This window comes from Symphodus melops (genome assembly GCF_947650265.1).
Source record: "Symphodus melops genome assembly, contig: scaffold_298, whole genome shotgun sequence".
Taxonomy (NCBI): Eukaryota; Metazoa; Chordata; class Actinopteri; order Labriformes; family Labridae; genus Symphodus; species Symphodus melops.
This window is the reverse complement of record NW_027636529.1, coordinates 17501-31966: the sequence shown is the minus strand read 5'-3', so window position 1 is coordinate 31966 and position 14466 is coordinate 17501. Positions and strand designations below refer to the sequence as shown.

Below are 14466 nucleotides of genomic sequence, written 5' to 3'. Positions count from 1 at the left end.
GTAGCGTTTCCTGTTGCTTTCCTCGAGCCGCACATCAACAAGTTCAACAGTTTCTCCATTTACAACAACGGAGCACACAGTGACACAACAGGTACACACTACAACGACACAACAAGTACACACTACAACGGCAAAACAGGTACACACTACAACGACAAAACAGGTACACACTACAACGACAAAACAGGTACACACTACAGCGACACAACAGGTACACACTACAACGGCAAAACAGGTACACACTACAACGACAAAACAGGTACACACTACAACGACAAAACAGGTACACACTACAACGACAAAACAGGTACACACTACAGCGACACAACAGGTACACACTACAACGACAAAACAGGTACACACTACAACGACAAAACAGGTACACACTACAACGACACAACAGGTACACACTACAGTGACACAACAGGTACACACTACAACGACACAACAGGTACACACTACAATGACACAACAGGTACACACTACAATGACACAACAGGTACACACTACAACGACAAAACAGGTACACACTACAACGACAAAACAGGTACACACTACAACGACAAAACAGGTACACACTACAACGACAAAACAGGTACACACTACAATGACAAAACAGGTACACAATACAGTGACACAACAGGTGCACACTACAATGACACAACAGGTACACACTACAACGACAAAACAGGTACACACTACAACGACAAAACAGGTACACACTACAACGACAAAACAGGTACACACTACAATGACACAACAGGTACACACTACAACGACACAACAGGTACACACTACAATGACACAACAGGTACACACTACAGTGACACAACAGGTACACACTACAACGACAAAACAGGTACACACTACAGCGACACAACAGGTACACACTACAGCGACAAAACAGGTACACACTACAGCGACACAACAGGTACACACTACAATGACACAACAGGTACACACTACAACGACACAACAGGTACACACTACAGCGACACAACAGGTACACACTACAATGACAACAGGTACACACTACAGCAACACAACAGGTACACACTACAACGACAAAACAGGTACACACTACAGCGACACAACAGGTACACACTACAATGACACAACAGGTACACACTACAATGACAACAGGTACACACTACAGCAACACAACAGGTACACACTACAACGACAAAACAGGTACACACTACAGTGACACAACAGGTGCACACTACAATGACACAACAGGTACACACTACAACGACAAAACAGGTACACACTACAGCGACACAACAGGTACACACTACAACGACACAACAGGTTACACACTACAACGACAAAACAGGTACACACTACAGCGACACAACAGGTACACACTACAACGACAAAACAGGTACACACTACAATGACACATCAGGTACACACTACAACAACAAAACAGGTACACGCTACAGCGACACAACAGGTACACACTACAGCGACACAACAGGTACACACTACAGCGACAAAACAGGTACACACTACAATGACACAACAGGTACACACTACAACGACAAAACAGGTACACACTACAGCGACACAACAGGTACACACTACAGCGACAAAACAGGTACACACTACAGCGACACAACAGGTACACACTACAACGACAAAACAGGTACACACTACAATGACACAACAGGTACACACTACAGCGACACAACAGGTACACACTACAGCGACACAACAGGTACACACTACAATGACACAACAGGTACACACTACAATGACACAACAGGTACACACTACAGCGACACAACAGGTACACACTACAGCGACACAACAGGTGCACACTACAATGACACAACAGGTACAGCGACACAACAGGTACACACTACAATGACACAACAGGTACACACTACAATGACACAACAGGTACACACTACAATGACACAACAGGTACAACGACACAACAGGTACACACTACAACGACAGAACAGGTACACACTACAGCAACACAACAGGTACACACTACAACGACACAACAGGTACACACTACAACACTACAACAGGTACACACTACAACGACACAACAGTTACACACTACAACGACACAACAGGTACACACTACAGCGACACAACAGGTACACACTACAGCGACACAACAGGTACACACTACAATGATACAACAGGTACACACTACAACGACACAACAGGTACACACTACAGCGACACAACAGGTGCACACTACAATGACACAACAGGTACACACTACAACGACAAAACAGGTACACACTACAACGACAAAACAGGTACACACTACAGCGACACAACAGGTACACACTACAGCGACAAAACAGGTACACACTACAGCGACACAACAGGTACACACTACAATGACACAACAGGTACACACTACAATGACAACAGGTACACACTACAGCAACACAACAGGTACACACTACAACGACAAAACAGGTACACACTACAGCGACACAACAGGTACACACTACAACGACAAAACAGGTACACACTACAGCGACACAACAGGTACACACTACAGCGACAAAACAGGTACACACTACAATGACACAACAGGTACACACTACAATGACAACAGGTACACACTACAATGACAACAGGTACACACTACAGCAACACAACAGGTACACACTACAACGACAAAACAGGTACACACTACAGCGACACAACAGGTACACACTACAACGACAAAACAGGTACACACTACAGCGACACAACAGGTACACACTACAACGACAAAACAGGTACACACTACAATGACACAACAGGTACACACTACAATGACACAACAGGTACACACTACAATGACAAAACAGGTACACACTACAATGACAACAGGTACACACTACAGTGACACAACAGGTACACACTACAACGACAAAACAGGTACACACTACAGCGACACAACAGGTACACACTACAATGACACAACAGGTACACACTACAATGATAACAGGTACACACTACAGCAACACAACAGGTACACACTACAACGACAAAACAGGTACACACTACAGCGACACAACAGGTACACACTACAACGACACAACAGGTACACACTACAATGACAAAACAGGTACACACTACAGCGACACAACAGGTACACACTACAACGACAAAACAGGTACACACTACAATGACACAACAGGTACACACTACAACGACAAAACAGGTACACACTACAGCGACACAACAGGTACACACTACAGCGACACAACAGGTACACACTACAGCGACACAACAGGTACACACTACAGCGACAAAACAGGTACACACTACAGCGACACAACAGGTACACACTACAGCGACACAACAGGTACACACTACAGCGACACAACAGGTACACACTACAGCGACACAACAGGTACACACTACAGTGACACAACAGGTACATACTACAGCGACACAACAGGTACACACTACAGCGACAAAACAGGTACACACTACAACGACAAAACAGGTACACACTACAACGACAAAACAGGTACACACTACAATGACACAACAGGTACACACTACAACGACAAAACAGGTACACACTACAGCGACAAAACAGGTACACACTACAGCAACACAACAGGTACATACTACAGCGACACAACAGGTACACACTACAACGACACAACAGGTACACACTACAACGACACAACAGGTACACAGTACAGCGACACAACAGGTACACACTACAATGACACAACAGGTACACACTACAATGACACAACAGGTACACACTCCAATGACACAACAGGTACAGCGACACAACAGGTACACACTACAATGACACAACAGGTACACACTACAATGACACAACAGGTACACACTACAATGACACAACAGGTACAACGACACAACAGGTACACACTACAACGACAGAACAGGTACACACTACAGCAACACAACAGGTACACACTACAACGACACAACAGGTACACACTACAATGACACAACAGGTGCACACTACAATGACACAACAGGTACACACTACAATGACACAACAGGTACAACGACACAACAGGTACACACTACAACGACAGAACAGGTACACACTACAGCAACACAACAGGTACACACTACAACGACACAACAGGTACACACTACAACGACACAACAGGTACACACAACAATGACACAACAGGTGCACACTACAACGACATAACAGGTACACACTACAACGACACAACAGGTACACACTACAATGACACAACAGGTACACACTACAGCGACAGAACAGGTACACACTACAGCAACACAACAGTTACACACTACAACGACACAACAGGTACACACTACAACGACACAACAGTTACACACTACAACGACACAACAGGTACACACTACAGCGACACAACAGGTACACACTACAGCGACACAACAGGTACACACTACAATGATACAACAGGTACACACTACAATGACACAACAGGTACACACTACAGCGACACAACAGGTACACACTACAATGATACAACAGGTACACACTACAATGACACAACAGGTACACACTACAGCGACACAACAAGTACACACTACAGCGACACAACAGGTGCACACTACAATGACACAACAGGTACACACTACAGTGACACAACAGGTACACACTACAACGACAAAACAGGTACACACTACAATGACAAAACAGGTACACACTACAATGACACAACAGGTACACACTACAACGACACAACAGGTACACACTACAATGACACAACAGGTACACACTACAACGACAAAACAGGTACACACTACAACGACAAAACAGGTACACACTACAATGACACAACAGGTACACACTACAACGACACAACAGGTACACACTACAATGACACAACAGGTACACACTACAGTGACACAACAGGTACACACTACAATGACACAACAGGTACACACTACAATGACACAACAGGTACACACTACAATGACACAACAGGTACACACTACAACGACACAACAGGTACACACTACAGCGACAAAACAGGTACACACTACAGCGACACAACAGGTACACACTACAACGACACAACAGGTACACACTACAACGACACAACAGGTACACACTACAATGACACAACAGGTACACACTACAACGACACAACAGGTACACACTACAGCGACACAACAGGTACACACTACAACGACACAACAGGTACACACTACAACGACACAACAGGTACACACTACAACGACACAACAGGTACACACTACAGCGACACAACAGGTACACACTACAACGACACAACAGGTACACACTACAATGACACAACAGGTACACACTACAACGACACAACAGGTACACACTACAACGACAAAACAGGTACACACTACAGCGACACAACAGGTACACACTACAGCGACACAACAGGTACACACTACAACGACACAACAGGTACACACTACAATGACACAACAGGTACACACTACAATGACACAACAGGTACACACTACAATGACACAACAGGTACACACTACAACGACACAACAGGTACACACTACAACAGTACTGCAGGTACACACTACGACTATTTGATTTGTAAATCAAGTCTTTGAGCTCTGTACAAGTTACACTTAATTACACTTTATTACCCCCCCCCCTAGCTCCGGGTCTACCTGAGCAAGTGGAGGATGTTTGTCCGCTGGTCCCTAACCTGGAGAAGTCTCTGGAGGAGATCTTAGAGCTGGCAGAGTCGGGCATGAGATACAACCAGATGCCTCACGTCATGGAGGTCAAATCATTACTAAAGACTTCATATTCATGTTGAACGTTAATTAAACTGTGAACAAAGGTTTCCTTTACATCAGGCTGTCTGACTGTTTACCCTGAGAACAACTGCTTCTCTGCCTGAAGGTGGTGCTGTTCTATGCAGCTATGTGTCTCACTATTTTTGGGATAATCATAGTGTAGTGTAATTTAAGTTTAACTGTACAGATGTGTAATGTTGTTTTGTGCCTGTAGGTGGTGCTGCCCATGCTGTGCAGCTACATGTCTCACTGGTGGGAGCACGGAGTAGAGAGTCAACTGGACAGGTGTGACACTTGTTGCACATCAGTCACCTCTGACCATATGAACTCTCTGCTGGGGAACATCCTGAAGATCATCTACAACAACCTGGGCGTCGACGAGGGCACCTGGATGAAGAGGCTGGCTGGTAACCAACTCACATCACACACCTGCTTCATTGATCATCTTTTTACAGTATGAGAGGAAAAAGCCTTGTGTTTGTAGAAAATGTTTGAAATTGTTGATTCTCTTGTCTGTTCCTCTTCTTTCTTGGTAATCCTCCTCACTTCTCCTCCCATGGCAACTCTCAACACCTCTCCTCCTCCTCCTCCTCCTCCTCCTCAGTGTTCTCTCAGCCAATCATCAGTAAAGCTAAACCTGAGCTGTTAAAGACTCACTTCCTGCCTCTCATGGATAAACTGAAAAAGGTGAGTCTCACCTGCTTTAAACTCTCTCAACATTTATGTTAAATCTGAAATACAGCAGCTGTAGAGTGAAAGCTTCATACTGAATGTATGTTTGTTTAAATAAAGCTTGATGTCTTTGTAATTGTACAGAAAGCGGCTGTGGTCCTTCTGGACGAGGAGCAGAGTCGGGCGGAGGGACGCGGGGAGATGTCGGAGACAGAGCTCCTCATCATGGATCAATTCACCGTGCTGGTCAGAGACTTGTACGCCTTCTACCCCCTGCTCATACGATTTGTCGACTACAACAGGTACACCGTTTTCTGATTGGACAATATAAACACTGACATCACAGAGTATGGACTTATATGTGGTGTTGTGTTAGGGCTCACTGGCTGAAGGAGTCTAGTCCGGAGGCTGAGAATCTGTTCCGTATGGTGGCCGAGGTTTTTATCTTCTGGGCGAAATCTCACGTAAGATCGCTTAGGATCAAAGCGTTCCTATTCACATGCTTTAGTTCAAAACTGTTTTTATTTCTTTATTAACACAGCGTTGATAAATATTCATTGATAATTCATTGTAATCATAAGCCTGCTCTGTGCTGTGTGTTCAGAACTTTAAGAGGGAGGAGCAGAACTTTGTGGTGCAGAACGAGATCAACAACATGTCGTTCCTCATCACAGACACCAAGTGTAAGATGTCAAAGGTCAGAAGGTTCATGTCTCATCTCTCGCTATATTTAAACACACATATGATAACATGATAAACTTAAAGCTAAGAATGGGTGAATCACACCAGTGTGTCGTCTCAGGGCATCGTGTCGGACCAGGAGAGGAAGAAGATGAAGAGGAAGGGCGATCGATACTCGATGCAGACGAGTTTGATTGTAGCCACTCTGAAACGTCTGCTTCCTGTTGGCCTAAACACCTGTGCACCTGGAGAACATGAGCTCATCGCCCTCGCCAAGAACAGGTTCAACCAGGTGAGAGTATTTGAGTAAGTGACGTTTAATAACGTCATGTTAAATAACATCCAGTTTACAAACATGATTAATTACATGTGTAATAACATCATTAATAACATGTTTAATAACATCAGATTTAATAACATGTTTAATAACATCAGATTTAATAACATGTTTAGTAACATCAGATTTAATAACATGTTTAATAACATGTTTAGTAACATCAGATTTAATAACATGCTTAGTAACATCAGGTTTAATAACATGTTTAATAACACGTTTAACAACATGTTTAATAACATGTTGAATAACATCAGATTTAATAACATGTTTAATAACATGTTTAGTAACATCAGGTTTAATAACATGTTTAATAACATGTTTAGTAACATCAGGTTTAATAACATGTTTAATAACATCAGGTTTAATAACATGTTTAATACCATGTTTAGTAACATCAGATTTAATAACATGTTTAGTAACATCAGGTTTAATAACATGTTTAATAACATGTTTAGTAACATCAGGTTTAATAACATGTTTAATAACATCAGGTTTAATAACATGTTTAATACCATGTTTAGTAACATCAGGTTTAATAACATGTTTAATAACATCATGTTTAATAACATGTTTAATAACATGTTTAGTAACATCAGATTTAATAACATGCTTAATAACATCAGATTTAATAACATGTTTAATAACATCAGATTTAATAACATGTTTAATAACATGTTTAGTAACATCAGGTTTAATAACATGTTTAATAACACGTTTAACAACATGTTTAATAACATCAGGTTTAATAACATCAGATTTAATAACATGTTTAATAACATCAGATTTAATAACATGTTTAATAACATCATGTTTAATAACATGTTTAATAGCATGTTTAGTAACATCAGATTTAATAACATGTTTAATAACATCAGATTTAATAACATGTTTAATAACATCAGATTTAATAACATGTTTAATAACATGTTTAGTAACATCAGGTTTAATAACATGTTTAATAACACGTTTAACAACATGTTTAATAGCATGTTAAATAACATCAGGTTTAATAACATCAGGTTTAATAACATGTTTAATAACATCAGGTTTAATAACATGTTTAATAACATGTTTAGTAACATCAGATTTAATAACATGTTTAATAACATCAGGTTTAATAACATGTTTAATAACATGTTTAGTAACATCAGATTTAATAACATGTTTAATAACATCATGTTTAATAACATCATGTTTAATAACATGTTTAATAACATGAATTATTACATTATAATTATAACCTCGGGAACCTTTCTTCCATTTGAGGCAGCCAAAATAAAGCCAATTCTTTGGAGGCAGCACTTTCAGACAGTAATTATTAGATCAGGTTTAATAACATGTTTAATAACATCAGGTTTATTAACGATGATTTGTAACATGTGTAAAAACATGTATAATGAAATGATCAATAACATGTTTAATGACATGATTAATAATGTTTAATCACATGAGTTCTAACATGTTTAATGACATGACTAATAACATGTTTAACAGCATGTTTGCGAACATGTTTGCTGACATAACTAATAACATGCAACATGTTTGCTGACATTACTAATAACATGTAACATGTTTGCTGACATTACTAATAACATGCAACATGTTTGCTGACATTACTAATAACATGTAACATGTTTGCTGACATTACTAATAACATGTAACATGTTTGCTGACATTACTAATAACATGTAACATGTTTGCTGACATTACTAATAACATGTAACATGTTTGCTGACATTACTAATAACATGCAACATGTTTGCTGACATTACTAATAACATGTAACATGTTTGCTGACATTACTAATAACATGCAACATGTTTGCTGACATTACTAATAACATGTAACATGTTTGCTGACATTACTAATAACATGTAAAATGTTTGCTGACATTACTAATAACATGTAACATGTTTGCTGACATTACTAATAACATGCAACATGTTTGCTGACATTACTAATAACATGCAACATGTTTGCTGACATTACTAATAACATGTAACATGTTTGCTGACATTACTAATAACATGTAACATGTTTGCTGACATTACTAATAACATGTAACATGTTTGCTGACATTACTAATAACATGTAACATGTTTGCTGACATTACTAATAACATGCAACATGTTTGCTGACATTACTAATAACATGTAACATGTTTGCTGACATTACTAATAACATGTAACATGTTTGCTGACATTACTAATAACATGTAACATGTTTGCTGACATTACTAATAACATGTAACATGTTTGCTGACATTATTAATAACATGCAACATGTTTGCTGACATTACTAATAACATGTAACATGTTTGCTGACATTACTAATAACATGTAAAATGTTTGCTGACATTACTAATAACATGTAACATGTTTGCTGACATTACTAATAACATGCAACATGTTTGCTGACATTACTAATAACATGCAACATGTTTGCTGACATTACTAATAACATGTAACATGTTTGCTGACATTACTAATAACATGTAACATGTTTGCTGACATTACTAATAACATGTAACATGTTTGCTGACATTACTAATAACATGCAACATGTTTGCTGACATTACTAATAACATGTAACATGTTTGCTGACATTACTAATAACATGTAACATGTTTGCTGACATTACTAATAACATGTAACATGTTTGCTGACATTACTAATAACATGTAACATGTTTGCTAACATGCTTGATAACGTGGGATGTTTTTGGGATGTGACAGAAAGACACCGAGGAGGAAGTCAGAGAGAACATCAGGAACAACCTCCATCTCCAGGGGAAGGTGACAGTCTCCACTGGATGAAGTGATCTCACTGTAGATCAATATATGATCTATAACCTTAAGCCCGACCCTCTTTATATTTATTATATCTGTTTCTCCTGAAGCTGGAGGACCCGGCAATCCGCTGGCAGATGGCTCTGTACAGAGATCTACCAAACCACCAGGAGGACTCTTCTGATCCTGAGAGGACTGTGGACCGAGTGCTGGACATCGCTCATGTTCTCTTTCACCTGGACCAGGTGTGTAACGTGTGTGAGTGTTTGTGTTTTGTGTGTGTACGTCTGCACATGTTTGGACAATATTTTTCTTTTGCTGAAGAAGATCAGCTTTAAACAGCAAACAGGATCCAGTTGGAAAAGGTGTTTATTGGTTGAGCAACCTTTCCTGAGCAGCATGCAGGAAGGAAACTCACTCCTCAGGTGCACCTGTCTGAACATCACCTGTCTGACGCTCACCTGTCTGAACATCACTTGTCTGACGCTCACCTGTCTGACGCTCACCTGTCTGAAGCTCACCTGTCTGACGCTCACCTGTCTGACGCTCACCTGTCTGAAGCTCACCTGTCTGAAGCTCACCTGTCTGACGCTCACCTGTCTGACGCTCACCTGTCTGAACATCACCTGTCTGACGCTCACCTGTCTGAAGCTCACCTGTCTGAACATCACCTGTCTGACGCTCACCTGTCTGAACATCACCTGTCTGAAGCTCACCTGTCTGACGCTCACCTGTCTGACGCTCACCTGTCTGAACATCACCTGTCTGACGCTCACCTGTCTGAACATCACCTGTCTGAAGCTCACCTGTCTGAACATCACCTGTCTGACGCTCACCTGTCTGAAGCTCACCTGTCTGAACATCACCTGTCTGACGCTCACCTGTCTGACGCTCACCTGTCTGAAGCTCACCTGTCTGACGCTCACCTGTCTGAAGCTCACCTGTCTGACGCTCACCTGTCTGAACATCACCTGTCTGACGCTCACCTGTCTGACGCTCACCTGTCTGACGCTCACCTGTCTGAACATCACCTGTCTGACGCTCACCTGTCTGACGCTCACCTGTCTGAACATCACCTGTCTGATGCTCACCTGTCTGAAGCTCACCTGTCTGAAGCTCACCTGTCTGACGCTCACCTGTCTGACGCTCACCTATCTGGCACTCACCTGTCTGAACATCACCTGTCTGACGCTCACCTGTCTGAAGCTCACCTGTCTGACGCTCACCTGTCTGAACATCACCTGTCTGAAGCTCACCTGTCTGACGCTCACCTGTCTGACGCTCACCTGTCTGAACATCACCTGTCTGACGCTCACCTGTCTGAAGCTCACCTGTCTGACGCTCACCTGTCTGACGCTCACCTGTCTGACGCTCACCTGTCTGAACATCACCTGTCTGAAGCTCACCTGTCTGAAGCTCACCTGTCTGACGCTCACCTGTCTGAAGCTCACCTGTCTGAAGCTCACCTGTCTGACGCTCACCTGTCTGAAGCTCACCTGTCTGAAGCTCACCTGTCTGACGCTCACCTGTCTGACGCTCACCTGTCTGAACATCACCTGTCTGAAGCTCACCTGTCTGAAGCTCACCTGTCTGACGCTCACCTGTCTGAAGCTCACCTGTCTGAAGCTCACCTGTCTGACGCTCACCTGTCTGACGCTCACCTATCTGACACTCACCTGTCTGAACATCACCTGTCTGACGCTCACCTGTCTGAAGCTCACCTGTCTGACGCTCACCTGTCTGAACATCACCTGTCTGACGCTCACCTGTCTGAAGCTCACCTGTCTGAACATCACCTGTCTGACGCTCACCTGTCTGAAGCTCACCTGTCTGAACATCACCTGTCTGACGCTCACCTGTCTGAACATCACCTGTCTGAAGCTCACCTGTCTGACGCTCACCTGTCTGACGCTCACCTGTCTGAACATCACCTGTCTGACGCTCACCTGTCTGAACATCACCTGTCTGAAGCTCACCTGTCTGAACATCACCTGTCTGACGCTCACCTGTCTGAAGCTCACCTGTCTGAACATCACCTGTCTGACTCTCACCTGTCTGACGCTCACCTGTCTGACGCTCACCTGTCTGACGCTCACCTGTCTGAAGCTCACCTGTCTGACGCTCACCTGTCTGAAGCTCACCTGTCTGACGCTCACCTGTCTGACGCTCACCTGTCTGACGCTCACCTGTCTGACGCTCACCTGTCTGAACATCACCTGTCTGACGCTCACCTGTCTGACGCTCACCTGTCTGAACATCACCTGTCTGATGCTCACCTGTCTGAAGCTCACCTGTCTGAAGCTCACCTGTCTGACGCTCACCTGTCTGACGCTCACCTATCTGGCACTCACCTGTCTGAACATCACCTGTCTGACGCTCACCTGTCTGAAGCTCACCTGTCTGACGCTCACCTGTCTGAACATCACCTGTCTGACGCTCACCTGTCTGAAGCTCACCTGTCTGAAGCTCACCTGTCTGACGCTCACCTGTCTGACGCTCACCTGTCTGAACATCACCTGTCTGAAGCTCACCTGTCTGAAGCTCACCTGTCTGACGCTCACCTGTCTGACGCTCACCTGTCTGAACATCACCTGTCTGAAGCTCACCTGTCTGACGCTCACCTGTCTGGCGCTCACCTGTCTGAACATCACCTGTCTGAAGCTCACCTGTCTGAACATCACCTGTCTGACGCTCACCTGTCTGAAGCTCACCTGTCTGAAGCTCACCTGTCTGACGCTCACCTGTCTGAACATCACCTGTCTGACGCTCACCTGTCTGAAGCTCACCTGTCTGACGCTCACCTGTCTGACGCTCACCTGTCTGACGCTCACCTGTCTGAACATCACCTGTCTGAAGCTCACCTGTCTGAAGCTCACCTGTCTGACGCTCACCTGTCTGAATCTCACCTGTCTGACGCTCACCTGTCTGAAGCTCACCTGTCTGAAGCTCACCTGTCTGACGCTCACCTGTCTGGCGCTCACCTGTCTGAACATCACCTGTCTGACGCTCACCTGTCTGAAGCTCACCTGTCTGACGCTCACCTGTCTGAACATCACCTGTCTGACGCTCACCTGTCTGAAGCTCACCTGTCTGAAGCTCATGTGTCTGACGCTCACCTGTCTGACGCTCACCTGTCTGAACATCACCTGTCTGACGCTCACCTGTCTGAAGCTCACCTGTCTGAACATCACCTGTCTGACGCTCACCTGTCTGACGCTCACCTGTCTGAACATCACCTGTCTGAAGCTCACCTGTCTGAAGCTCACCTGTCTGGCGCTCACCTGTCTGAACATCACCTGTCTGACGCTCACCTGTCTGACGCTCACCTGTCTGAAGCTCACCTGTCTGAAGCTCACCTGTCTGACGCTCACCTGTCTGAAGCTCACCTGTCTGACGCTCACCTGTCTGAAGCTCACCTGTCTGACGCTCACCTGTCTGAACATCACCTGTCTGACGCTCACCTGTCTGACGCTCACCTGTCTGACGCTCACCTGTCTGAACATCACCTGTCTGATGCTCACCTGTCTGAAGCTCACCTGTCTGAAGCTCACCTGTCTGACGCTCACCTGTCTGACGCTCACCTGTCTGAACATCACCTGTCTGAAGCTCACCTGTCTGACGCTCACCTGTCTGGCGCTCACCTGTCTGAACATCACCTGTCTGACGCTCACCTGTCTGACGCTCACCTGTCTGAACATCACCTGTCTGACGCTCACCTGTCTGAACATCACCTGTCTGAAGCTCACCTGTCTGACGCTCACCTGTCTGAAGCTCACCTGTCTGAAGCTCACCTGTCTGACGCTCACCTGTCTGAAGCTCACCTGTCTGACGCTCACCTGTCTGAAGCTCACCTGTCTGAAGCTCACCTGTCTGACGCTCACCTGTCTGAAGCTCACCTGTCTGACGCTCACCTGTCTGACGCTCACCTGTCTGAAGCTCACCTGTCTGACGCTCACCTGTCTGAAGCTCACCTGTCTGACGCTCACCTGTCTGAAGCTCACCTGTCTGACGCTCACCTGTCTGAACATCACCTGTCTGACGCTCACCTGTCTGACGCTCACCTGTCTGACGCTCACCTGTCTGAACATCACCTGTCTGATGCTCACCTGTCTGAAGCTCACCTGTCTGACGCTCACCTGTCTGAACATCACCTGTCTGAAGCTCACCTGTCTGACGCTCACCTGTCTGGCGCTCACCTGTCTGAACATCACCTGTCTGACGCTCACCTGTCTGACGCTCA

General features: G+C 44.0%; 1 protein-coding gene across 1 annotated transcript in view; it reads left to right on the top strand.

Annotated features, from left to right (window-relative positions):
• Window positions 1-6: 6 nt before the first annotated feature.
• The window catches only part of LOC306819393 (ryanodine receptor 2-like), a 30452-nt gene continuing 15992 nt past the window's right edge, over window positions 7-14466 (top strand). The window contains exons 1-10 of the mRNA XM_079373190.1: window positions 7-91; window positions 5605-5732; window positions 5963-6155; window positions 6353-6435; window positions 6565-6722; window positions 6797-6884; window positions 7025-7117; window positions 7223-7393; window positions 10173-10232; window positions 10337-10471. Of these exons, the coding sequence (XP_079229316.1) occupies window positions 5700-5732; window positions 5963-6155; window positions 6353-6435; window positions 6565-6722; window positions 6797-6884; window positions 7025-7117; window positions 7223-7393; window positions 10173-10232; window positions 10337-10471 (1014 nt within the window). The 5' untranslated portion in view covers window positions 7-91; window positions 5605-5699. The remainder of the gene's footprint in view (window positions 92-5604; window positions 5733-5962; window positions 6156-6352; window positions 6436-6564; window positions 6723-6796; window positions 6885-7024; window positions 7118-7222; window positions 7394-10172; window positions 10233-10336; window positions 10472-14466) is intronic.